General features: G+C 41.8%; 1 protein-coding gene and 1 long non-coding RNA gene across 3 annotated transcripts in view; one reads left to right on the top strand and one right to left on the bottom strand.

The window, feature by feature from the left end:
• Window positions 1-21,216, bottom strand: part of jak3 (Janus kinase 3 (a protein tyrosine kinase, leukocyte)) — a 32,824-nt gene extending 11,608 nt beyond the window's left edge. The window contains exons 1-9 of one of the 2 annotated variants that reach the window (XM_055940665.1): window positions 21,054-21,216; window positions 20,313-20,535; window positions 19,792-19,909; window positions 19,436-19,553; window positions 17,825-17,970; window positions 17,403-17,715; window positions 7,459-7,581; window positions 7,149-7,306; window positions 6,954-7,065 (exon numbers count right to left, since the gene is read on the bottom strand). In XM_055940665.1, the coding sequence (XP_055796640.1) occupies window positions 6,954-7,065; window positions 7,149-7,306; window positions 7,459-7,581; window positions 17,403-17,715; window positions 17,825-17,970; window positions 19,436-19,553; window positions 19,792-19,909; window positions 20,313-20,535; window positions 21,054-21,149 (1,407 nt within the window). In that variant the 5' untranslated portion in view covers window positions 21,150-21,216. The remainder of the gene's footprint in view (window positions 1-6,953; window positions 7,066-7,148; window positions 7,307-7,458; window positions 7,582-17,402; window positions 17,716-17,824; window positions 17,971-19,435; window positions 19,554-19,791; window positions 19,910-20,312; window positions 20,536-21,053) is intronic. The other variant, XM_055940666.1, reaches the window with a different exon arrangement.
• LOC129867336 (uncharacterized) lies at window positions 510-5,620 on the top strand. Its single transcript, XR_008761602.1, has 2 exons — window positions 510-1,450; window positions 3,044-5,620. It is a non-coding gene; the product is annotated as an uncharacterized LOC129867336 (long non-coding RNA).
• Window positions 21,217-24,693: the final 3,477 nt, after the last annotated feature.

The raw sequence follows: 24,693 nt of genomic DNA, 5'->3' as shown, positions 1-24,693 counted from the left end.
CTCTGTAGTGTACTTGTGGGTTTATCCTCTCACAGCTATACAATTAGGGTCAGGTTGTCAGGATGGCTAACGTACTATATGAGTACACATATATAAGTACACATGGGCTCCCGAGTGGCGCAGTGCAAGAGGCGTCACTACAGTCCCTGGTTTGAATCCAGGCTGTATCACATCCGGCTGTGATTAGGAGTGTCGTAGCGCGGCGCACAATTGGCCCAGCGTCGTCCAGGTTTGGTCGGGATAGGCCGTCGTTGTAATTAAGAATTTGTTCTTAAATTACTTGCCTAGTTTAACAAAGGTAAAATAAAAAGTTGGACCTAAAGACGTCACAACTTTAAACAAAAAACATAGAATGTCAAAGTAAAATGAAGTGGTTGAAGTGTTTATATTACCCATTTAGTCCAAATCAAATAAAATTGTATTAGTCGTGGGGACGACGTCATTGATGCACTTATTGATGAAGCCAATGACTGATGTGGTGTACTCCTCAATGCCATCGGAGGAATCCCGGAACATATTCCAGTCTGTGCTAGAAAAACAGTCCTGTAGTTTAGCATCTGCTTCATCTGACCACTTTTTTATTGATCGAGTCACTGGTGCTTCCTGCTTTAATTTTGCTTGTAAGCAAGATTCAGGAGGATAGAATTATTGTCAGATTTGCCAAATGGAGGGTGAGGGAGAGCTTTGTACGTGTCTCTGTGTGTGGAGTAAAGGTGGTCCAGAGTTTTTTCCCCTCTGGTTGCACATTTAACATTCTGATAGAAATTTGGTAAGACCGATTTAAGTTTCCTTGCATTAAAGTTCCCGGCCACTAGGAGTGCCGCCTCTGGGTGGGCGTTTTCCTGTTTGCTTATGGCGGAATACAGCTCATTGATTGCGGTCTTAGTGCCAGCATCAGTCTGTGGTGGTATGTAAACAGCTACAAAAAATACAGATGAAAACTCTCTAGGTAGATAGTGTGGTCTGCAGCTTATCATGAGCAAAACCTCAGGCGAGCAAAACCTCAAGACTTCCTTAGATATCGTGCACCAGCTGTTATTTACACAAATACATAGTCCGCAGCCCCTTGTCTTACCAGACACCGCTGTTCTATCCTGGCGATACAGCGTATAACCAGCCAGCTGTATGTTGATAATGTCGTCGTTCAGCCACAACTCTGTGAGGCATAAGATATTACAGTTTTGAATGTCCTGTTGGTAGTTTAATCTTCCACGTAGGTCATAGATTTCAATCCAAAGATTGCACGTTTGCTAGCAGAATTGAAAGCAGTTGGGGTTTATTTGATTGCCTATGAATTCTCTTAAGGCAGCCCCCCCCTCCGGACCCTTTTTTCCCCACCTTCTCTTCACGCAAATGATGGGGATCTGGGCCTGTTCCCAGGGAACCAGTATATCATTCACTTCAGCTCGTTGGACTAGTTAAAGGAAAAAAAGGATTCTGCCAGTTTGTGGTGAGTAATCGCAGTTCTGTTGTCCAGAAGTTATTTTTGGTCATAAGAGATGGTAGCAGCAACATTATGTACAAAATAAGTTAAAAAATAAGTTAAAAACAACGCAAAGAAACAAACAAAAAAACACAATTGGATAGGAACACGTAAAACGTCAGCCTTCTTCTCCGGTGCCATCTTTATTCACAAATTGCGCATTAACAAATTGAAGACAGCCTGTATGCCATGCTCACCTATCCGTTTCATGTCTCAGGTAGCCCGCAAAAGCCAGTGGATAGAATGCAAGAATTTACTAATATTTGTCACAATCCTAATTGTCATGTGCCTAGGCCTACTTATCGCCAGAGTCTGTGCCATGGTGAAACTTGAACTCATGTACTAAATCTGAAACAATATGATGGTGACATTTAAAATTGCTGACATTCTTGAAAGTCAAGACAATCCTTGTCCTGCAAAGAAACATACTTTTTTTTATAGTTGAATAAATTGATTTTGCAAGCAGTAAGCGTTTTCGTGATGCCATCACTTGCCCCGCATCTTCTAAATTATACATTTTGAAAAACACTGTTTCCATCATCAATTTTCACAATAAAGGAAGTTCGACAAAAGAAAATCCATCCCTGTTGAACGGATAAAATGTTAGTTGATCTTTAGAAAATGTATCTTACATCTGCCGTTTTCATTACGTCGCAATTATTTTTTTGCCACATAGCTTAAATCGAATAAACCTGGGTCAATGGAAACCTGCCTACTGTTTTTGCTAGCACTTGCCCCCAAAAAGTGTACCATCTGTGTTAATTTGGTTGAGTTTACAGATATACTGTAGGTCAACCTCACTGACTGGATAACTACCAATACTGGTGGTATCCCAGATTATAATTAATGTGTATGTTACCTATTATGACAACTTGAACCTCCTTGCCATCCAAGTGAGAGGATAAACCCACAAGTACACCACAGAGTACATGTAATATCTGCAAAAGTACAATGTAATTACTAGGCGTTACACAGGATTTAGCTATTTAAAATGAAGTTTATCTTGAGGGACACTTACTTGTGATTTACATAAAAATATTTTAACCTTTATCTAACTAGGCAAGTCAGTTAAGAACACATTCTTATTTACAATGACGGCCTCCCAGCCTTGTTCATGGGCAGAATGACAGATTTTTACCTTGTCAGTTTGGGGATTCAATCCAGCCACCTTTCGGTTACTGCTCGCCCAAGGCTACCTGCCGCCAGCAGTTTTAATCGGAACAAGATAGTTCAATGGAAATGCTCTGTGGCAGGCAATTTTCGCATCTACTTTCTATGCAAACTTTGTAAATGTCGCCAAAAAGGTAAGGTAATGGAAACATAGCGACTGAGTGGAGATTTTGAAGAGTGCACATTCACGGGTAGGTAATTAGTGACTACTGAGTCTCCAACCATTGTAATCTCGGACAGCCAGAGCATCTGTCCACAAGAGATTACAACCCTGTGACAGTTATTAATGAAACAGATGCAGCTGAGAAGAAACTAAACACTAAATGGTGAATTTAGTGGAAACTTTCCCATTTGTAACAAGCATTTGTTGTTACACCTCTGTAATTACAGTCTGAGGTCCTTCACCTTCCAACAGGACAACGACCCTAAGCACACATACAAGACAACATAGGAATGACAAGTCTCTGAATGTCCTTGAGTGGATCAGCCAGAACCGGACTTGAACCCGATTGAACATCTCTGGAAAGACCTGAAAATAGCTGTGCAGCGACACTCCCCATCCAACCTGACAGAGCTTGAGAGGATCTGCAGAGAAGAATTAGAGAAACTCCCCAAATACAGGTGTGCCAAACTTGTAGCCTCATACCCAAGAAGACTCAAGGCTGTAATCACTGCCAAAGGGGCTTCAACAAAGTACTGAGTAAAGGGTCTGAATACTTATGTAAATGTGATATTTCTGTTTTTTATTTGTATTAAATGTGCAACAATTTCTAAAAACCTGTTTTTGATTTGTGATTAATGGGGATTGTGTGTAGATTGATGAAAAAAACGATTTAATCAATTTTAGAATAAGCCTATAACAAAATGTGGAAAAAGTCAAGGGGTCTGAATACTTTCCAAATGCACTGTATGGAGACCATTTGCTGCCAAAAATAGAATTGAAATACATGTAAAGGAAAATAGTTATAATTATAATAAAATGTTTCCTGATCTTCAATTTTATATATTTTGTGTGACTATCTGTTGTTCCATGTAGTGAATGTGTTATTCAAAGCATTTGTATGGGCTAATAGCAGTAATGCCCAAAATCATTTTTCATCAAATAATTTGGTTCTATTTTTATTTGATAGTTCAAGGGGTCGTAATATTCTAAATCAAATAGCTAAATGACCCTAGATTTGAGCTTTATTATGATGATAGTATTTCCATAAATTAAATTGTGTACTGAAGCATTGGGGGGAACTGTATGAAGTGAAGGTCTTAAGTTAAACCATTCTACTGCAATGGTTTTACAAGTGTAAGGGCTATGAAATAAGGATCAGTTACTAGTCGGATTGTACAACACAGAATGAAGCGTTTGAAAGTGTGTGGTTTTATGTGTTGATTTCACTTACTTTTAGTATACAGTACCAGTCAAAAGTTTGCACACATCTACTGTTTCAAGAGTTTTTCTTAATTTTTACTATTTTGTAGAATAATAGCAAAGACATCAAAACTATGGAATAACACATATCGAATCATGTAGTAACTAAAAAAGTGTTAAACAAATCAAAATATATTTTATATTTGAGATACTTCAAAGTAGCCACCCTTTCCTTTGATGACAGCTTTGCACACTCTTTGTATTCTCTCAGTCCGCTTCATGAGGTAGTCACCAGGAAGGCATTTCAATTAACAGGTGTGCCTTGTTAAAAGTTCATTTGTGTAATTTCTTTCCTTCTTAATGCATTTTAGCCAATAAGTTGTGTTGTGACAAGGTACGGGTGGTATACAGAAGATTGCCCTATTTGGTAAAAGACCAAGTCCATTTTATGGCAAGAACAGCTCAAATAAGCAAAGAGAAATGACAGTCCATCATTATTTTAAGGTCAGTCAATACGGAAAATGTCAAGAACTTTGAAAGTTTCTTCAAGTGCAGTTGCAAAAACCATCAATCACTATGATGAAACTGGCGCTCATGAGGACCACCACAGGAATGGAAGACGCAGAGTTACTTCTGCTGCAGAGGATAAGTTCATTAGATTTACCAGCACCTCAGATTGCAGTCCACATAAATGCTTCACAGAGTTCAAGTAACAGCCTCCAGGCTGTGTAAGGGCTATTTGACCAAGAAGGAGAGTGATGGAGTGCTGCATCAGATAACCTGGCCTCCACAATCACCCGACCTCAACCGTATTGAGATGGTTTGGGATGAGTTGGACCGCAGAGTGAAGGCAAAGAAGCCAACAAATGCTCAGCACATGTGGGAACTCATTCAAGACTGTTGGAAAAGCATTCCAGGTGCAGCTGGTTGAGAGAATACCAAGAGGGTATAAAGATGTCATCAAGGCAAAGGGTAGCTACTTTGAAGAATCTCAAATATAACATATATTTTGATTTGTTTAACACTTTTTTTGGTTACTACATGATTCCATATGTGTTATTTCGTAGTTTTGATGTTTTTACTATTATTATACAATGTAGAAAATAGGAAAAATAAAGAAGGAACCCTTGAATGAGTAGGTGTGTCCAAACTTATGACTGGTACTGTGCGTATTTTGATAGAACCTCCTTTGATAGTGTAAGCTATAATCTAATGATTACCTTAATATTTAACAATCGCTATCACAGAAGTGATAAAAAGAGGGAGTGTAATTGTACACAGTATGCATCTACTCTCACTCTTTCTTTGTTCATGCAGGTGACTGTGATCTCCTCCTCAGACCAATTGGCAAAACACCCAGAATATGTTCTGGAAGTTGGGATAGGAGAAATTGCTCAGTGTCTTGGGAAACTGAGCCCGCGCTATAACAGCCAGTCACCTGCAGGAACCAACCCTATGAACCATGCCTATGTAGCTTTTTTGTGTAGCAGTATATAAGAGGACAGAAGGGACCGCCCTGGTGGAGCTGATGGCAGACTTGTACTCTGTATGTGTGTTGATTGTAACCTCTCCAATTAACTGATAATAAAGAATGATTCATTTAATATTGACTTCAGGTGTTTCCTTGGTATTGAATTTCCACCACAAACTGATAAGACGTTTGTGGGAGCTGTTTTGATCGATAATAATCTGCTGCTGGAAAAACTAATGTGTTATGGCTTTACATCCGCTGCTATATCGTGGATTGAGAGTTACCTGTCTAACAGAACACAGAGGGTAACTCAGCATTATACATGTCAGCTACTACAGCAAGTGAAATCACTGCAACACTTAACAAAGAGCTGCAGTAAGTTTTAGAATGGGTGGCAAGTAATATGGTCGTACTAAATATTTCATAAACTAAAAGGATTATATTTGGGTCAAATCATTAACTACTACCTTATTACTAAACCTAACTAAATCTTGTAATGAATAGTGTGGAAATTGAGCAAGTTGAGAAGACTAAACTGCTTGGAGTAACCCTGGATTGTAAACTGTCATGGTCAAAACATATTGATGCAACGGTAGCTAAGATGGGGAGAGGTCTGTACTTAATAAAGCGCCACTCTGCTTTCTTGACAAAATAAGTCCTACAGGCCCTAGTTTTGTCACACCTGGACTACTGCCCAGTGGTATTGTCAAGTGCCACAAAGAGGGATATATGCAAATTACATTTGGCCCAAAACAGAGCAGCACGGCTGGTCCTTAAATGCATATTGTATATGCAGAGTAAACATCAATGACATGCATGTCAATCTATACTTCTCAAAGTAGAGGAGAGATTGAATGCATCACTACTTGTCTTTGTGGGAGCTATTGACATGTTGAAAGCACCGAGCTGTCTGTTCAAATGACTGGCATACAGCTCAGACACCCATGTATACCCAACAAGACATGCCACCAGAAGTCTCTTCACAGTCCCCAAGTCCAGAACAAGCTCTGGGAAACGCACAGTACTACATAGAGCCATTACTACATGGAACTCTATTCCACATCAAGTAACTGATGCAAGCAGTAAAATCGGATTTATAAAACAGATACAACTAAACCTTATGGAACAACGCTAACCGTGAAGAGACACACACACACAGGCACACACACACACACACACACACGTGCACACAGACGCTGGCACACACACTCTACACACAGGTACATGGTAATATTGTTGTATGGTGGTATTATACATTTTCTATTGTAGATATGCAGTGGTGTAAAAATGTTATAAGATGTACAGTTATTTTTTATTTTTTTGATTGTAAGGGGGATTCCTAATAAATACAATATAATACAATACAGGTGGACCATCAGGACTATCTAAATAAAGTGTGACCAAAAGTAAATCCAGATTAAAGCAATTTGAGGATTGATTATGTGTCATAATTGTCAACTTTTTACCTGAACGCAGACAGTGAGAAAGAACTTGTCATAGTCTTTGGGGCTGCGTCTTAGCAGAAACCTGCCATCTTTGGCGCCTACTTTTTTCAGCTTGTGCACTGCAAACTCAGACCTGAGAAAACAACATATAAAGGCACACAGATGTTAACATCTAATGTATCTCTATGGGTTTGATATAAGTCTGAAAGGACCTACGTGATTGGCCCATGGCAGTTGCTTTCAATGTCTTCAAGCAGGCTGGGAGGTGCAACGTCTTGACAGAAATAGTGACTGGAGTCTGTAGTCAGCCTGAAGTAGCCATCCACAAGTGAAACAAATGAAAGCGCCTCAGTCACTGTTTGAAACTCGGCCTCCTGTGGAGAAAAATGGTGACATGCACACTTTTTCTTTAGCCATACACCCCCCAAAATGGATGTTGCTCAGGTGCAATGAGTCAGCATCAATTATTGTTGATTAAGCATTAATTAAGGATGTATTGAGCATTGATTCAGTGATATCAACCAACCAGGCATCTGTCGTCCTGCCGGGTGATCGTGACCACCCTGCTGTCCTGGGGAACCTGCTCGTGGCATGCCCTCTTGATGTTGATGTCGATGATCTCTGGGAAGTCACAGAATGTCTGCCACTCCTGTGAAATAATGTACAGTTATGAAAATACTACTGTTCCCTGAAGGAGGGAACGAAGTATAACATACTTTGGGGAGTTAACCCTGAAGTAAACTGAAATCACGCCCAATGTGCCAATGAATGCCGAGCCCGCCCTTGGAAGCCCCGCTTTCCTGGCTATAATACCGGGGCTCGCATCCATTTCCTCAATTCAGTACCGCTCTTCAGCGAGCCCAAACCCCATTGACGGCTCGGGGCCAAAATATGTTATACCTCGTCCCCTCCTTCAGGGAACAGTAGTTATAGTCATAACTGTACGTTCCCTTGTTCCCTTTCAGTCAGTCACTTGATATAACATACTATGGGGACATACAATCAAGCCCCAAGCCGGCTCAGAGGGTACCAAACTAGGAGGCCCACGGCAGCCCAAGCACACACAGGTTCCTCCGGCTCAAAAAAGGCTACAGAAGCCACTTTTTTCCCTCAGACTTAACCGAGAAGCCTGAACTGTCAGAGAGAAGCCTGAACTGCAGTCTAAGTTCCTATAACCCACAGTTCCAATACCAATATTTACCTTGAGAGCCTGAAATGTCAGAATTCGTACAAGGAACTGCAAGTCCAAAACAACAAACACCTGTCGTAACTTGGTAAAGTGCACACGGGCGCTGCATAAACATCGACCAGAGACGCACGACCCCGGCAGACCAAGGCTCAAACCCACAGGGAACAGTGGTAACCCGGACAAAATCCTGCATAACTTCGACCACGGCAGCCAAGTCCTTAAACCCCATCGGTTCCAAAAAGGCTCACACAAGACCTTAGTCTGGAATGCCAAAACTCACAAAAGGAACCGTAAGTCCAAAACAACAGGGAACCTGCTGTGACTTGATAATGCGCATTCGCGCTCTGCTTCATCGAAGACACAAGGTAGCCCTCTGAACCTCTGAACACTCAAATGCTGGTTTTTCAACCGACTGTTGGATAAGGGGAACCATGGGGTGTTTAACAACACTCGGTGGAGAATACAGATCCTGACTGCCAATGTGTCCAGCCTGAGACATTAAGTTAACCTGATTCTCAAAACTTACCATTGTTACGAATGTGGAGTCGCATTCGGAAGGTTGTGGCCTTCGGGTGTGGAGTATTGCAGACTCGAAGTACTGTTATAAATAGCCAGGACCAAAAAAAATCACGATTTCACTAATATCATCGAAATCAATAAATCATAGCACGTTTTTGGGCTCATTCAGTAGTTTTAACCTGATAAAGTAGAATCCTGTTGAAAAATTATTTTAAAAGTAACATTTAGGTATATTCCTTAAACATACATTGAAAATGATACTGTTGCTGCTTCCTGTTGTTATGGGTTTTTGACACCGGTTTTAGATGTCCAAATTCATAATCAATATGCTGAAATAAGTTGTGATATTTTGAAGACCAATACATAAAAGTTGCTCCCTACACACACACACACACACGTGTCACACTTATGTTCAGATTACTTGTATTTTGATAAATTAGTACCTTCTAAACTGCACACACACCATTATCTTTCAAGAAGCCACTCAAGACTGGAATTGATTAGCTTGTTCTATTGTAATCAATAACGTGTGCAAATGAATCACTAAAATTGATATTGGATTGAAATCAATGGAACAGGGACAATAACCGCGGCGACATGTACCGTTTGCGCTCTTCTAACAGAAATAAAGCTATATGTGTCTGTCGATAGATGACAACCTGTCGTAGCCATTTATCAACCTAAATCTCTGTGAGAAAATTATTTTGGTAGATGGCCAATACGGAAGGATAGCTTAACCATCAATCCATGAATTCATGTGAGGCCAGAGACTTTTATGGAAGGGGCACCTAACTGGGGCATATGACAAAAACACTTGTTCTAAACCAAAGATATTGATCTGTTTTAAATAATCGATTTTGTTAGATCTTGACGACGATAAAGTTTAATACTAACATCACCAATCTGAGGTTAAAAGGATGTGTATTGCCTGTAATTCTTGTGTTTTTTGTTGTTGCTATTTTTTCATTGATTTATTATGTGGCTAATTCCTTAAGAGGATGCTCCTTTTGTGGTCATGCCATAGGTAGTGGTGGAAAAAGTACCCAATTGTCATACTTGAGTAAAAGTAAAGATACCTTAATAGAAAATGTCTCAAGTAATAGTTTAAGTCCCCCAGTAAAATTCTACTTGAGTAAAAGTCTAAAAGTATTTGGTTTGAAATATACTTAAGTATCAAAAGTAAATGTAATTACTCAAATATACTTAAGTATCAAAAGTAAAAGTAAAAGTATAAATCATTTCAAATGTCTTAGCTTAAGCAAACCAGACAGCACCATTTTCTTGTTTTTTTACATTTATTTACGGATAGCCAGAGGCACACTCCAAAATTCAGACATAACTTACAAATGAAGCATGTGTGTTTAGTGAGTCCGCCAGATCAGAGGCAGTAGGAATGACCAGGGATGTTCTCTTGATAAGTGCGTGGATTGAACAATTTTCCTGTCCTGCTAAGCATAAAAAATGTAATGAGTACTTTTGGGTGTCAAGGAAAATGTATGGAGTAAAAGGTACAATATTTTCTTTCGGGATGTAGTGAAGTAAAAGTAAAAGTAGTCAAAAATATAAATAGTAAAGTAAACTATAGATACCTAAACAAACTACTTAAGTAGTACTTTAAAGTATTTTTACTTAAGTACTTTACACCACTGGCCATAGGCTTATTGGGTTTTTGGCTGTGCGCTTGAGGGGTGGCAGCATTGAAACAGATTCCCGGGATAGTCCCGGTTTCTTACCTGGGCCATGCCAATCGGCCACTGAAGGTGTGTTTTAGGACACTAAAGGCATGTTACGGGTATGATAGTATCAGGGACAACACCCTCTTCTGGGATGGGGGAGGTTTTTGCAGGAGGAATATTGGAAGACAATTGGAGGTTTAGTTGCAGCTACATGGATAGATGTCAGACATTGATTCTGGTAGTATTGGTACGTATGGATACATTAAGGGGGTCTAGCAGCTCGATCTTCATGGTACTTTTTGGTAGTAAAAACAGACCTCCATCCTCTGCCAGCTTGCTACCCATGGCCCGGCTAGCTGTCTGAATCGGCTAACTGTCTGAATCGCCGTGACCCCAACCAACCTCACTACTCACTGGACCCTTATGATCACTCAGCTAAGCGTGCCTCTCCTTAATGTCAATATGCCTTGTCCCTTGCTGTTCTGGTTAGTGTTCATTGGCTTATTTCACTGTAGAGCCTCTAGCCCTGCTCATTATACCTCATCCAACCTTTCAGTTCCACCACCCACACATGCAATGACATCACCTGGTTTCAATGATGTTTCTAGAGACAATATCTCTCTCATCATCACTCAATGCCTAGGTTTACCTCCACTGTATTCACATCCTACCATACCTTTGTCTGTACATTATACCTTGAAGCTATTTTATCGCTCCCAGAAACCTGCTCCTTTTACTCTCTGTTCCAGACGTCCTAGACGACCAATTCTCATAGCTTTTAGCCATACCCTTATCCTACTCCTCCTCTGTTCCTCTGGTGATGTAGAGGTGAATCCAGGCCCTGCGGTGCATAGCTCCACTCCTATTCCCCAGCCGCTCTCTTTTGATGACTTCTGTAACCATAAAAGCCTTGGTTTCATGCATGTTAACATTAGAAGCCTCCTTCCTAAGTTTGTTTTATTCACTGCTTTAGCACACTCTGCCAACCCGGATGTCATAGCTGTGTCTGAATCCTGGCTTAGTAAGCCCACCAAAAACTCTGAAACTTTCATCCCTAACTATAACATTTTCAGACAAGATAGAACGGCCAAAGGGGGCGGTGTTGCAATCTACTGCAGAGATAGCCTGCAGAGTTCTGTCCTACTATCCAGGTCTGTACCCAAACAATTTGAACTCTACTTTTAAAAATCCACCTCTCTAAAAACAAGTATCTCACTGTTGCCGCTTGCTATAGACCACCCTCTGCCCCCAGCTGTGCTCTGGACACCATATGTGAACTGATTGCCCTCCATCTATCTTCAGAGCTCGTGCTGCTAGGTGACCTAAACTGGGACATGCTTAACACCCCAGCCATCCTACAATCTAAGCTTGATGCCCTCAATCTCACACAAATTATCAATGAACCTACCAGGTACCACCCCAAAGCCGTAAACACGGGCACCCTCATAGATATCATCCGAACCAACTTGCCCTCTAAATACACCTCTGCTGTTTTCAACCAAGATCTCAGCGATCACTGCCTCATTGCCTGCATCCGTAATGGGTCAGAGGTCAAACGACCTCCACTCATCAATGTCAAACGCTCCCTGAAACACTTCAACGAGCAGGCCTTTCTAATCGACCTGGCCCGGGTATCCTGGAAGGATATTGACCTCATCCTGTCAGAAGAGGATGCCTGGGTATTTTTTTTAAATGCCTTCCTCACCATCTTAAATAAGCATGCCCCATTCAAGAAATTTAGAACCAGGAACAGATATAGCCCTTGGTTCTCTCCAGACCTGACTGCCCTTAACCAACGCAAAAATATCCTATGGCATTCCGCATTAGCATCGAACAGCCCCCGTGATATGCAACTTTTCAGGGAAGTTAGAAACCAATATACACAGGCAGTTAGAAAAGCCAAGTCTAGCTTTTTCAAGCAGAAATTTGCCTACTGCAACACAAACTCAGAAAACTTCTAGGACACTGTAAAGTCCATGGAGAATAAGAACACCTCCTCCCAGCTGCCCACTGCACTGAGGATAGGAAACTCTGTCACCACCGATAAATCCACTATACTTGAGAATTTCAATAAGCATTTTTCTACGGCTGGCCATGTTTTCCACCTGGCTACCCCTACCCCGGTCAACAGCACTGCACCCCCCACAGCAACTCGCCCCAGCCTTCCCAATTTCTCCTTCTCCCAAATCCAGTCAGCTGGTGTTCTAAAATAGCTGCAAAAACTGGACCGCTACAAATCAGCCTGGCTAGACAATCTGGATCCTCTCTTTCTAAAATGATCTGCCAAAATTGTTGCAACCCCTATTACTAGCCTGTTCAACCTCTCTTTTGTATCGTCTGAGATTCCAAAAGATTGGAAAACAGCTGCGGTCATCCCGCTCTTCAAAGGGGGGGGACACTCTTGACCCAAACTGCTACAGACCTATATCTATCCTACCCTGCCTTTCTAAGGTCTTTGAAAGCCAAGTCAACAAACAGATTACCGACCATTTCGAATCCCACCGCACCTTCTCCGCTATGCAATCTGGTTTCAGAGCTGGTCAGGGGTGCACCTCAGCCACGCTCAAGGTCCTAAACAATATCTTAACCGCCATCGATAAGAAACAATACTGTGCAGCCATATTCATTGACCTGGCCAAGGCTTTCGACTCTGTCAATCACCACATCCTCATCAGCAGACTCGATAGCCTTGGTTTCTCAAATGATTGCCTCGCCTGGTTCACCAACTACTTCTCTGATAGAGTTCAGTGTGTCAAATCGGAGGGCCTGTTGTCCGGACGTCTGGCAGTCTATGGGGGTGCCACAGGGTTCAATTCTTGGGCCGACTCTCTTCTCTGTATACATCAATGATGTCGCTCTTGCTGCTGGTGAGTCTCTGATCCACCTCTACGCAGACGACACCATTCTGTATACATCTGGCCCCTCTTTGAACACTGTGTTAACAACCCTCCAGACAAGCTTCAATGCCATACAACTCTCCTTCCGTGGCCTCCAACTGCTCTTAAACACAAGTAAAACTAAATGCATGCTATTCAACCGATCTCTACCTGCACCTGCCTGCCCGTCCAGCATCACTATTTTGGACGGTTCTGACTTAGAATATTTTGACAACTACAAATACCTAGGTGTCTGGTTAGACTGTAAACTCTCCTTCCAGACTCACATCAAACATCTCCAATCCAAAGTTAAATCTAGAATTGGCTTCCTATTTCGCAACCAAGCATCCTTCACTCATGCTGCCAAACATAAAACTGACCATCCTACCAATCCTCGACTTCGGCAATGTCATTTAGAAAATAGCCTCCAATACCCTACTCAATAAATTGGATGCAGTCTTATCACAGTGCCATCCGTTTTATCACCAAAGCCCCATATACTACCTACCACTGCGACCTGTACGCTCTCGTTGGCTGGCACTTGCTTCATACTCATCGCCAAACCCACTGGCTCCAGGTCATCTACAAGACCGTGCTAGGTAAAGTTCCCCCTTATCTCAGCTTGCTGGTCACCATAGCAGCACCCACCTGTAGCACGCGCTCCAGCAGGTATATCTCTCTGGTCACCCCCAAAGCCAATTCCTCGTTTGGCCACCTCTCCTTCCAGTTCTCTGCTGCCAATGACTGGAACGAACTACAAAAATCTCTGAAACTGGAAACACTTATCTCCCTCACTAGCTTTAAGCACCAACTGTCAGAGCAGCTCACAGATTACTGCACCTGTACATAGCCCATCTATAATTTAGCCCAATCAACTGTATTTATTTATTTTGCTCCTTTGCGCCCCATTATTTATATTTCTACTTTGCACATTCTTCCACTGCAAATCTACCATTCCAGTGTTTTACTTGCTATATTGCATTTACTTCGCCACCATGGCCTTTTTTTGCCTTTACCTCCCTTATCTCACCTCATTTGCTCACATTGTATATAGACTTATTTTTCTACTGTATTATTGACTGTATATTTGTTTTACTCCATGTGTAACTCTGTGTTGTTGTATGTGTTGAACTGCTTTGCTTTATCTTGGCCAGGTCGCAATTGTAAATGAGAACTTGTTCTAAACTTACCTACCTGGTTAAATAAAGGTTAAATAAAAAAATATATATATATATTAATCAATAACAATTTCGATCCGAATGTGCAAACTGTCCAAGCAGATTAGAAAGTAAGGTGGATCATTTTAAATATTCTATTGGACGATAAACAGATTTGGCCAATTAATCTATATACTATATACTGTACATGGTGGTGGCTTAATCAAGCTAGTCATCTTGATTTCTTTCTTGTATCCTTCATGCTGGCACCAAAAGTAAAAAAAGCTTTGATGGGGGCAGAATGCAGTCGGACCATCAAATATAACTCTTACAGAATTTCCACGTGGGCGAGGATATTAGAAATGTAATCAAAGCCTACTGGATGACAACCTGTTTTTAACCAAGACAAAGAATTGTATAACTTTTTTTCCTGCATAACATAGGTACAGCAGATTCCCATATTGTATGGGACACTTTTAAATGTGCCATTAGAGGTCATGCAATTCAATACTCATCTTTAAAACAAAACATTTAGGTCAAAATAGTTAATATTATATTCAAAGGAAATAGTATAAATAACAGTACAGATGGATAGCAATAAAAACGGTACCATAGAGGCACAGAATAAGTTATGGAGGAACTTATTTGGGAACGATCAAGTATAATGTATTACAAAAGTAAAGCGAATTGGATGGAAAATCTTCAACATAGAAATGCTACCAATGCGGCCTCCTGAGTGGCGCAGCGGTCTAAGCCACTGCATCGCAGTGCTAGAGGCGTCACTACAGACCCAGGTTTGATTCCGGGCTGTGTCACAGCCGGCCGCGACCGGCGCACAATTGGCCTAGTGCGTCCGGGTTAGGGAGGGTTTGGCCGGTCGGGATGTCCCTGTCCTATTGCGCTCTAGCGACTCCTTGTGGTGGGCTGGGCGCAGTGCACGCTGACTTCAGTCGCCAGTTGTACGGTGTTTCCTCCGACACATTGGTGTGGCTGGCTTCCAGGTTAAGCAAGCAGTGTGTCAAGAAGCAGTGCGGCTTGGTTGGGTCGTGTTTCGGAGGACGCATGGCTCTTGACCTTCGCCTCTCCCGAGTCCGTACCGGAGTTGCAGCGATAAGACAAGACTGTAACTACCAATTGGATATCATGAAATTGAGGAGAAAAAGTGGTAAATAAGCATTTCATGGTAAGGTCTACACATGTTGTATTCAACGCAGGTGACAAATAAAAATATATTTTATTTAGCATGTGTAAAGATCCATGACCTTCCAGAGCCGACTAATCAAGACTGGTCAAGCTCTGTTTTTATTCTGACTTCTCAATACTGAGCTTCTACTTCTTATCATTAAAGACATTCTGACTTGTACACACTCGGAACAGGCCATTTTACGGTGTTGCCTCCATTGACCGAGCCACTTGGGAGCACTGTTGCCACAGTAAATTCTTGGGGATCATTGGGAAGGAGGGCCCCGAGCCAAACAACCTTGTTAGCGAAACTGGCTCATCAAAATACATCAGCCTGTCCCTCTCAGGAATCCATAGAACTGGCTCTGTTTATTCGGAAGCACTGTGCTAGGATTACCCCTCTTGTTAGCCTCTTGAGCTAAGTAACGCGCCACTCATCAGCGAAATCTTTAAACAGGGGTTAGCAACGCTTCACAGCTGCAGGGACAGGAAGTAAATACCTTCCCCCAAACCTGGAGGAACCCCTATCAACTCTGACCACCGATCTTTCTCACAAAGTCCGCCCGACTCCCAGTGGAAGTTGAACCCAGCCGGAGACAATGGTCTTGCAAACTGGTCTGAGCCAAGGCCTCCTGAGCGTGTTTCCAACCCAGGCAAAAGGACAGCACTCGTGAGTATCTTACATTTTTCATTGTGAAACCACATGCCCTAGGGCACGGTCAGAGGTTCAAACTCGGCTGGTTAGCCTTTTCAAACGTACTCTTACCACTCAAGTAAGGAAGCATTAGCTACACAAGCAGAGCAGAAAGTAGTTAGCTTTCACCAAACACAAAAAACGATACCAAGACCCAAAACTCGCAACATCTAGGGGGACGAGTACTTTCTCCTCATAACAGACACTTAAATCAGATCTGAATCTCCTAGCCATCATGTGCTTGAAACTGAAGAGCGAAGAATTGAGGAAATGGAGCGAGCCCCGGTATTATAGCCAAGAAGGCGAGGCTTCCGAGGGCGGGCTCGGCATCCATTGGCAGGTTGGGCGTGATTTTAGTTTGCTTCAGGTGAATAGGATTGGTTATTGACTCCTGTGATAGAAAAATTACATATTTACCTGATTTGTTCGATATTTAGCAATTATTTACTTAACAAACAGTGAGATATTTTTGTCCTGCTAATACTGAGTTTGACTGTCCACTTCCTGCAGCTAGGCTGGGTGTCGTGGACATGGGTTTTACTAAAGATAGCTTGAAGCTGACAATTGATTGAAGTCTCGGTGATAAAAAACCAAACAGCCAAATTCCATTCTATCATTAGTGGGGCATGTGAGACATATGTCTCTCGTCTAACTTGTCCTACATTCTATCGAAGAGATTGTGGTTGTAACTGGGATAGAGAGGAGTAGAACAAAGGCCTCAATGGTTCTTAGACATCCTCGCATCTGGGAAATTAGGCCAGGGTCGGGGGTTTAAATAACGCCAGGTGCAGATAAAGACAGGATGAGACCAAAGTGGCTCATGGTGCCCCGCAATCTATATGGGAAGGGTGGAGCCAGCCATGGTTGAAGCATTTTTAGGTTTGGTATATAAAGACATGGTATTCTCTGTATGATTCAAGCACTCGGTCCGACAGTCAAGACTGCTGGGCTGACGGTTTCATTACTGCAATAATTAATAGATATAAAATAAAGATGATTGTTTGAAGAAATGACCAAGTCTCTTTCAGTACTGAATTTCCACGACACTCCCCATAGCATGTTATATCGAATGACCGACTGAAAGGGAACATTATTTATGTTTTGTGGTCAGTCAATGTAGATACAGCATGATAATCATGATCATGACCCACAGTTGTGACTTTGCACTTTCTCTCACCAGGACATCGGCAGGGCAGTGACTTCCACTGAATTGTATGCCGCTCTCCCCGGCGACCCGCATAAGGTTGAATGTTGGTTCCTTCTGCTGCAGCTGGGAGCCAGGGTGGTTCACCTGAAAGGTCTCAGTGCCGTGGGAAGGCTCCACCCCTGCCAGCTCCATCAGGTACTTCAGCTTTAGACTGCGTTCTCCCACCGAGCAGCGGCCAAGCTTCTTCAGGAACCGTTTCAGAGTGTTGCGGATTCTGTAGCGCGCAAGCCGGCTCAGTTGCTGGATTTCCTGCCGATGAGTCTCAGGAAGGCATGACTTGTAACTGAAAAAAATGGTAATTGATCTATTCTGCACAGCCAAATAAGAAACCAAGAGACCCGTTGGCATAAAGAAATGTACTCATTTTCATACCCTCTTTTCAGTATTCATACCTGACATTCTTGCACACCTCCCTTACACTCTGGTTGTGTTCCTTAGCCAGTCGCCATAGGTCGAGCACTGCCAGGCCAAGACACTCCTCCTGGACGCTCAAGGGAGGTGAGACCCCCGCCTGGCCAGCCACAAAGTCACTACGAGACTAAAGGGTCACAAAAAATTAAGACTATACACAGAACGCAGGAAGTAGTAGAACACTTACAGTGCCTTCGGAAAGTATTCAGACCCCTTGACTTTTTCCACATTTTGTTAGGTTACAGCCTTATTCTAAGATTGATTAAATTGTTAGCTTTTTTCATCAATCAACACACAATACCCTATAATGACAAAGCAAAACAGGTTTTAGAATTTTTTGCTAATTTATAAAAAATTCAAAACTGAAATATCACATAAGTATTCAGACCCTTTACTCAGTACTTTGTTGAAGCATCTTTGGCAGTGATCACAGCCTCAAGTCTTCTTGGGTATGACACTACAAGTTGGGCACACCTGTATTCAGGGAGTTTTTCTCATTCTTCTCTGCAGATCCTCTCAAGCTCTGTCAGGTTGGATGGGGAGCGTTGCTGAACAGCTATTTTCAAGTCTCTCCAGATTTGTTAGATCTGGCTCAAGTCTGGGCTCTGGCTGGGCCACTCAAGGACATTCAGAGACTTGTCCCGAAGCAACTCCTGCATTGTCTTGTCTGTGTGCTTAGGGTCGTTGTCCTGTTGTACGGTGAACCTTTGCCCCAGTCTGAGGTCCTGACCGATCTTGAGCAGGTTTTCATTAAGGATCTCTCTGTACTTTGCTCCATTCATCTTTGCTTCGATCCTGACTAGTCTCCCAGTCCCTTCCGCTGAAAAACATCCCCACAGCATGATGCTGCCACCACAATAATTCACGGTAGGGATGGTGCCAGGTTTCCTCCAGACGTGACGCTTAGCATTCAGGACAAAGAGTTCGTGATTGGTGGAGTGCTGCAGAGATGGTTGTTCTTCTGGTTCTTGGTCACCACCCTGACCAAGTCCCTTCTGCCCCGATTGCTCAGTTTGGCCTGGCGGCCAGCTTTAGGAAGAGTCTTGGTGGTTCCAAACTTTGTCCATTTAAGAATGATGGAGTCCACTGTGTTCTTGGGAACCTTCAATGCTGCAGAGTTTTTTTGGTACCCTTCCCCAGATCTGTGCCTCGACACAATCCTGTCTTGGAGCTCTACGGACAATTCCTTCGACTTCATGGCTTGGTTTTTGTTTTGATATGCACTGTCAACTGTGGGACCTTATATAGACAGATGTGTGCCTTTTCCAAATCATGTCCAATCAATTGAATTTACCACAGGTGGACTCCAATCAAGTTGTAGAAACATCTCAAGGATGATCAATGGAAACACAATGCACATGAGCTCAATTTCGAGTCTCATAGCAATGGGTCTCAATACTTATGCAAATTTGCCCTTGTGGACATTCTAAAGCTAATCATTCACAACAAATGGCCTTATGTAGTGTTGGAAAATCACAATTGTGCGATGATGTAATTTCACATTATTTATTGCAATATGTTAACATCAAAATAGTCTATATCTAAATGTGAGATTTGGCTTACTGCAAAGGTTGGAAGTGTTTTCTATGTACCTGGGCAAAGAGATAATCAATGACACAGTAGTCGAGCACTGCACTGATTCTGCCTCTTCTCAGACAGTAGCGGTATGATGTTTTTGACCCCTCTCCAAACCAGTTGGCAAAGAAAAACCTTTGTAACAACAGGGGAAATAAAAAAGTACCATTTTATACATACATGAGTCATCCAGTTCACATTCACAGCTATTAAAATCCCTTTGTATGAGACAACAATATGGTGGTGCTATGTTGGTGCACTACACATGACTAAGACCAAATAAAGTGCAACATAATAGTTCATATTGGGCATAAAATGTATTTCTAGTCAAATGTTTGTTTTTTACACAAAAAATCATAAAGTTTTTTCTCACCTGACTCTGTAGTGAATGCTAATGCTTTCATCAGTGCTGAAAACATGTGTTGGGGGGTAAAAGTTGGACAGATCATCAAACGCCAAAGCAAATAGGCTGTGGTACACTGGTAGGATTCCTAAGGAGAGAGAAAAGTTATTGTCAAAACGTTTTTTTTGCAGGTTTGAACATCCATGCTAATACGTGACTGCATTCTCAAGAAATAGAAAGCTTAGAGACAGCAAGGTCCTGAAGGAAGATACACAAGGCTCCAATAAATATTTTGTAATTCCACAACAAATGGGTATGCACACTCAAAAGGTGGCGTAGTCAAGGAAATTTCCAAAATTCCTCCCTTAAAGGGGCAATCTGGGATTTAAACAACAACAAAGTGATCAACTCTCCACTTTTTTGGTAAACAGCTGAATGCTGTTTATTTCACACCATATTACAATTATTCCTCAGACTGTTACGATATATGCTCTTCAACATGGTAAAATAAAAATATTACAACCATATTCACATAAAAACACATATCTTACCACATTTTTTTGCTGCCAGGACACAGACCCTTTCAGCAGAGATTTGTCCAGAGGATATGTTGAACGTTGTTCCTGCCTTTGTGGCAGGGAGGAAGTAGAGATGGACTTGTAAACCAGAGCCAGAACCAGACCTTTGGCTGCCCCCCCTCTCCCTGTCCATTAGAGGTGCTGTCTCCTCCTCAGTGAGATCCATTGGCAGAACCACTCCTGAAACACAAATTACCTGAGAAACTGCAAGTAAATTGAGGGAAGAGGAAGGATAGTGACGTCCTAGATTTTACAAGAAGAGGATGACGTCAACAAGCTCGCTACTGAAGCCACAAGGGGAAATGAAATGTTATTAAAAGCCAGGGGTTTCCAAAACAGAGAAACTAAACCATGGGAATCTACACAAGACATTTTGTTGAATCTATTTCAACAAGACTAGGTTGAGGCTTTTTGGATCAGAAAACTGAAAATATATGTTGAAAAATATATACATTAGTGAAAAACATACCATGTGGAGAGGAACATTGTCATTTAAACAAACCTAACATTCCAACACAGTTGTGAGTCTTAACATTCAAAGTTTAACATTTGAACTGGACTCAAGCACTTAATCACATAACCCTAATTACTTAATCAATGTCGTCTTGACACTACCTAGTGTCAGCTTGACAAAAATAAGCAGTAAAAGACATCAATTTAAGTTCAGTCTTCACCACTACATCCACACAGTAGCCTATGTACGTACTCCATTACCTCAAAATATGATGGACAGCAAGGTGTCTTCTTTCTGATCAGGCATCCATGTCTTCGATGTCTCTTGTTGATGAGGCTTTTGCTTCTATGTTTCATGGTGGTGGGAGGAGGAAAGTAATACAGTTTCCTGTTTGAGACAGAGCAACATATTTCCAGACCAAAAAATGTATCTTGATTAGTATCGTCAACCTGTTTTAACCTCACTCTGTTCTAGTTTGCAGAAGCGACTTAACAATAAATTACATCTGTCAATACCATTTCCTCTGTGGGGAAAGGGAATTTAAGAAGTGAAAGTGTGACAATAATTGTGTGTACATTTTCTTGCAATAGTATATGAGAAATTATTTTAGCCTTTTTCACATGTAGCAGATATAGACAGAAAATGTGTAAACAGACTTGAACATGAGTTGGAATGTCATTCAACTGACTTGTTCAAGACAAAAAGAAAGCTCTTTGAAGCTGTACCGTGGTTTCCTCTTTCACTGACAAGCAGTGGGTTCTTGTAGTTTCCTGTCGCGAACCAAACAAAAAAAGATACCCAAGTTATATGAAAGTGAAAACCCTGTGTTGTTCAATGGGCACACTTAGTTTCCCATTAGGCATTGACTGTATTTGCCATACGAGGTTATGTTTCTCTTAATGTAATTTAGATTTCACCATAGCCTCGCAAACCTCTCTATCGGTATATGATATTATTCAATATTGCCCTTGATTATTTTCATCAGGTGTGTTGATGCTGTACTACAGTTGGTCATCATCCATTGTTTAGACTATAGGGCCATACCATTATGAGTCTTCCGTTATGAATTCATATCATATTTGCTGAGTGTACCATAAACTGCAAAGGCAGTCTAACTTGAAGATGTTCATCCGAATGTTGTAAGTAGAGTGCGGGTTTGCTATTACTCTTTATGGAGTGCAGGAGCACTTCAAGATTTCTGGTCTGCCAGATTTCAGAGACCTTGTTAGTTCCAACTGTTTACAGAGTTTCAAGCACATCAGCTAGTTGACATGAATGGCTCATGGGGTGGAAAAGTGAGAGGTTCTAGGTCAGATTGAGCAGGAAGCAGGAAGCAAAGGCCGAACACAAAACACAGTTTAACATTTATTTTCTTAAGGCATGATTTTCAGTTTCAGCATACAGCTTCCAGCACATTCTCAATACAGTTAAATTCCTTTGTTTCCAAACTCTGTTCCATAAATATAACTTCTTACTTTTACTATAAAACCATGCTACTTAAAATCAGACACTTAGTCAATTACAGCACAAACTCATTTGCCACGTGCTCTTCTATGGTATATTGGCGTCGCACAATTTAGTGTGCATGCTGCCACCTACTGTGCAGAATGGAAACAGGATTCCATACAAACTAGCAAAATAAATAAACTACACTAAATCAAACTGCTTTTCTGTTCAAAATAAAAACAGATATTATCCCTACATAGGCTCAAGGGAAGCCTAGGAGGGCGGGCCGTCATCTGGCGCCTGTACCCCTTGCAAGTCCTCTGTTGTAAACTCCTGAAGTCCCCAAAAACTTTTCTGCCGAGGCCACAATAACGTCCAGTTTCTTTGACACTTGAGCTATACAGTTTATAACTGTGGCAATGAACGCCACAGAATCTAACTTTTTAACACAAGGGGTCTATTTTGACTGGCAGCAAACGTTTACAACTGGCTGTGGTACATCCAATACCATATCTTCACTAGTCACTTTTTCTCAATGCTTTTATAATCACCGCCGCATAGGAGATTCGATTGACCACTCAAACTTTTGCCACCTCAATCTCCTTCACCCTTACAGGGCACTTCAGAAACTCAGGATCATGATCCCCACCACAATTTTAACATTGTCATCCTTCACACCTTTCTTCAGTATACTCTGTCCGTCTGCACACACTTTCAAATCAAATTTTATTGGTCACATACACATGTTTAGCAGATGTTAATGTGAGTGTAGCGAAATGCTTGTGCTTCTAGTTCTGACAGTGCAGTAATATCTAACAAGTAATCTAATAATTTCCCAACAACGACCTAATACACACAAATCTAAAGGTGTGAAGGAGTATGTACATATAAGTATATGGATTAGCGATGGCCGAGCGGCATAGACAAGGTGCAGCAGATGTTATAAAATACAGTATATACATGTGATATTAGTAATGTAAGATATGTAACATTATTAAAGTGGCATTATTTAAAGTGACTACTGATCCATTTATTAAAGTGTCCAGTGGTTAGGTCTCAATGTAGGCAGCAGCCTCTGAGTTAGTGCTGTTTAGCAGTCTGATAGCCTTGAGATAGAAGAGTTTTTTCAATCTCTGGGTCCCAGCTTTGATGCACATGTACTGACAACCCCTTCTGGATGATAGCGGTGTGAACAGGCATCGCTCTTGAAACATGCCCAAATCCTTACATTTTTTTACACTGCAATGGTTGGGGAATGAAAGCTCTTACAGCAAATCTTAAGTAACCAAGCTTCACCTGTGTAAGTAAATCTCTATTAAAACACAGAACCGGTCTCCCGAGTGGCGCAGTGGTCTAAGGCATGGCATCGCAGTGATAGCTGTGCCACTAGAGATTCTGGGTTTGAGTCCAGGCTCTGGACCAATGGGGTGGTGCTCAATTGGCCCAGCGTCGTCCGGGTTAGGCCGGCAGGGATGTCCTTGCCCCATCGCGCACTAGTGAGTCCTGTGGAGGGCCGGGCGCAGTGCATGCTGACCCGGTTGCCAGGTGTACGGTGTTTCCTCTGACACATTGGTGCGGCTAGCTTCCAGGTTAAGTGGTCATTATGTCAAGAAGCAGTTGGCTTGTGTTTCGGAAGACGCACGGCTCTCGATTTTCGCCTCTCCTGAGTCCGTATGGGAATTGCAGTGACAAGACTAACTACCAATTGGATACCATGAAAAGGGGGTAACAACTTTTTTTTTAAACACAGAACCGACACTTTCCTCCATTCACCTAGCGGGTAAGGTGTTGCGCACCAACTACCCCTAGAATTCTCTTCAGGTATTTAATGTTAACATCTGTTGTCACCCCTGAAATGACTCATTTAACAGGCACTCTGCTCCAAAGTTCAAAGCACAATACTTCTGTTGTATGGATTATTTTGAGGCCAACTGCAATAAATCTCTATTCTTCATAAACACAATTAATCAGTATATGACCAATCCACCATGTCTCTGGACTGCATCACCTCCTGTGGGCAGCCACCAACAAACACTAAAACAGGGGGTTTAAATACGTTCAGCACAAATCACATGACCAGTCAATTATCCAAAATAAATAATTGTTTCTGATTACATGCAAATGAGTCACACCTGTGACACACATGTACGATATTGTTAAGTAATCACCAGAGTTTTGGACCCAAGTGACAAATTTGATGACTTGAGACTTGACTTTATAGAAAATAAAATAACTTGAGACTTGACATGGAGCCTCAGGACTTCGACTTTGACTGATGACTTGAACTTATCTGGACAGGTTTTGTAATGTTTTATAAGTTATTTTGTGGCACGGAGTCTACGTGGATTACTCTACACACACAGACAGAGACAGTAAGCAGCATCGCTCTTGCAAAAAAAACTGCAACAGATTGGCTAGTGAAACGCATACACAGCACTCTGATTGGACCAGCAA

The sequence above is a fragment of the Salvelinus fontinalis genome, chromosome 12, assembly GCF_029448725.1.
Source record: "Salvelinus fontinalis isolate EN_2023a chromosome 12, ASM2944872v1, whole genome shotgun sequence".
NCBI lineage: Eukaryota > Metazoa > Chordata > Actinopteri > Salmoniformes > Salmonidae > Salvelinus > Salvelinus fontinalis.
Note: the sequence above shows the minus strand (reverse complement) of the source record. Positions and strands in the feature narration are given on the sequence as shown.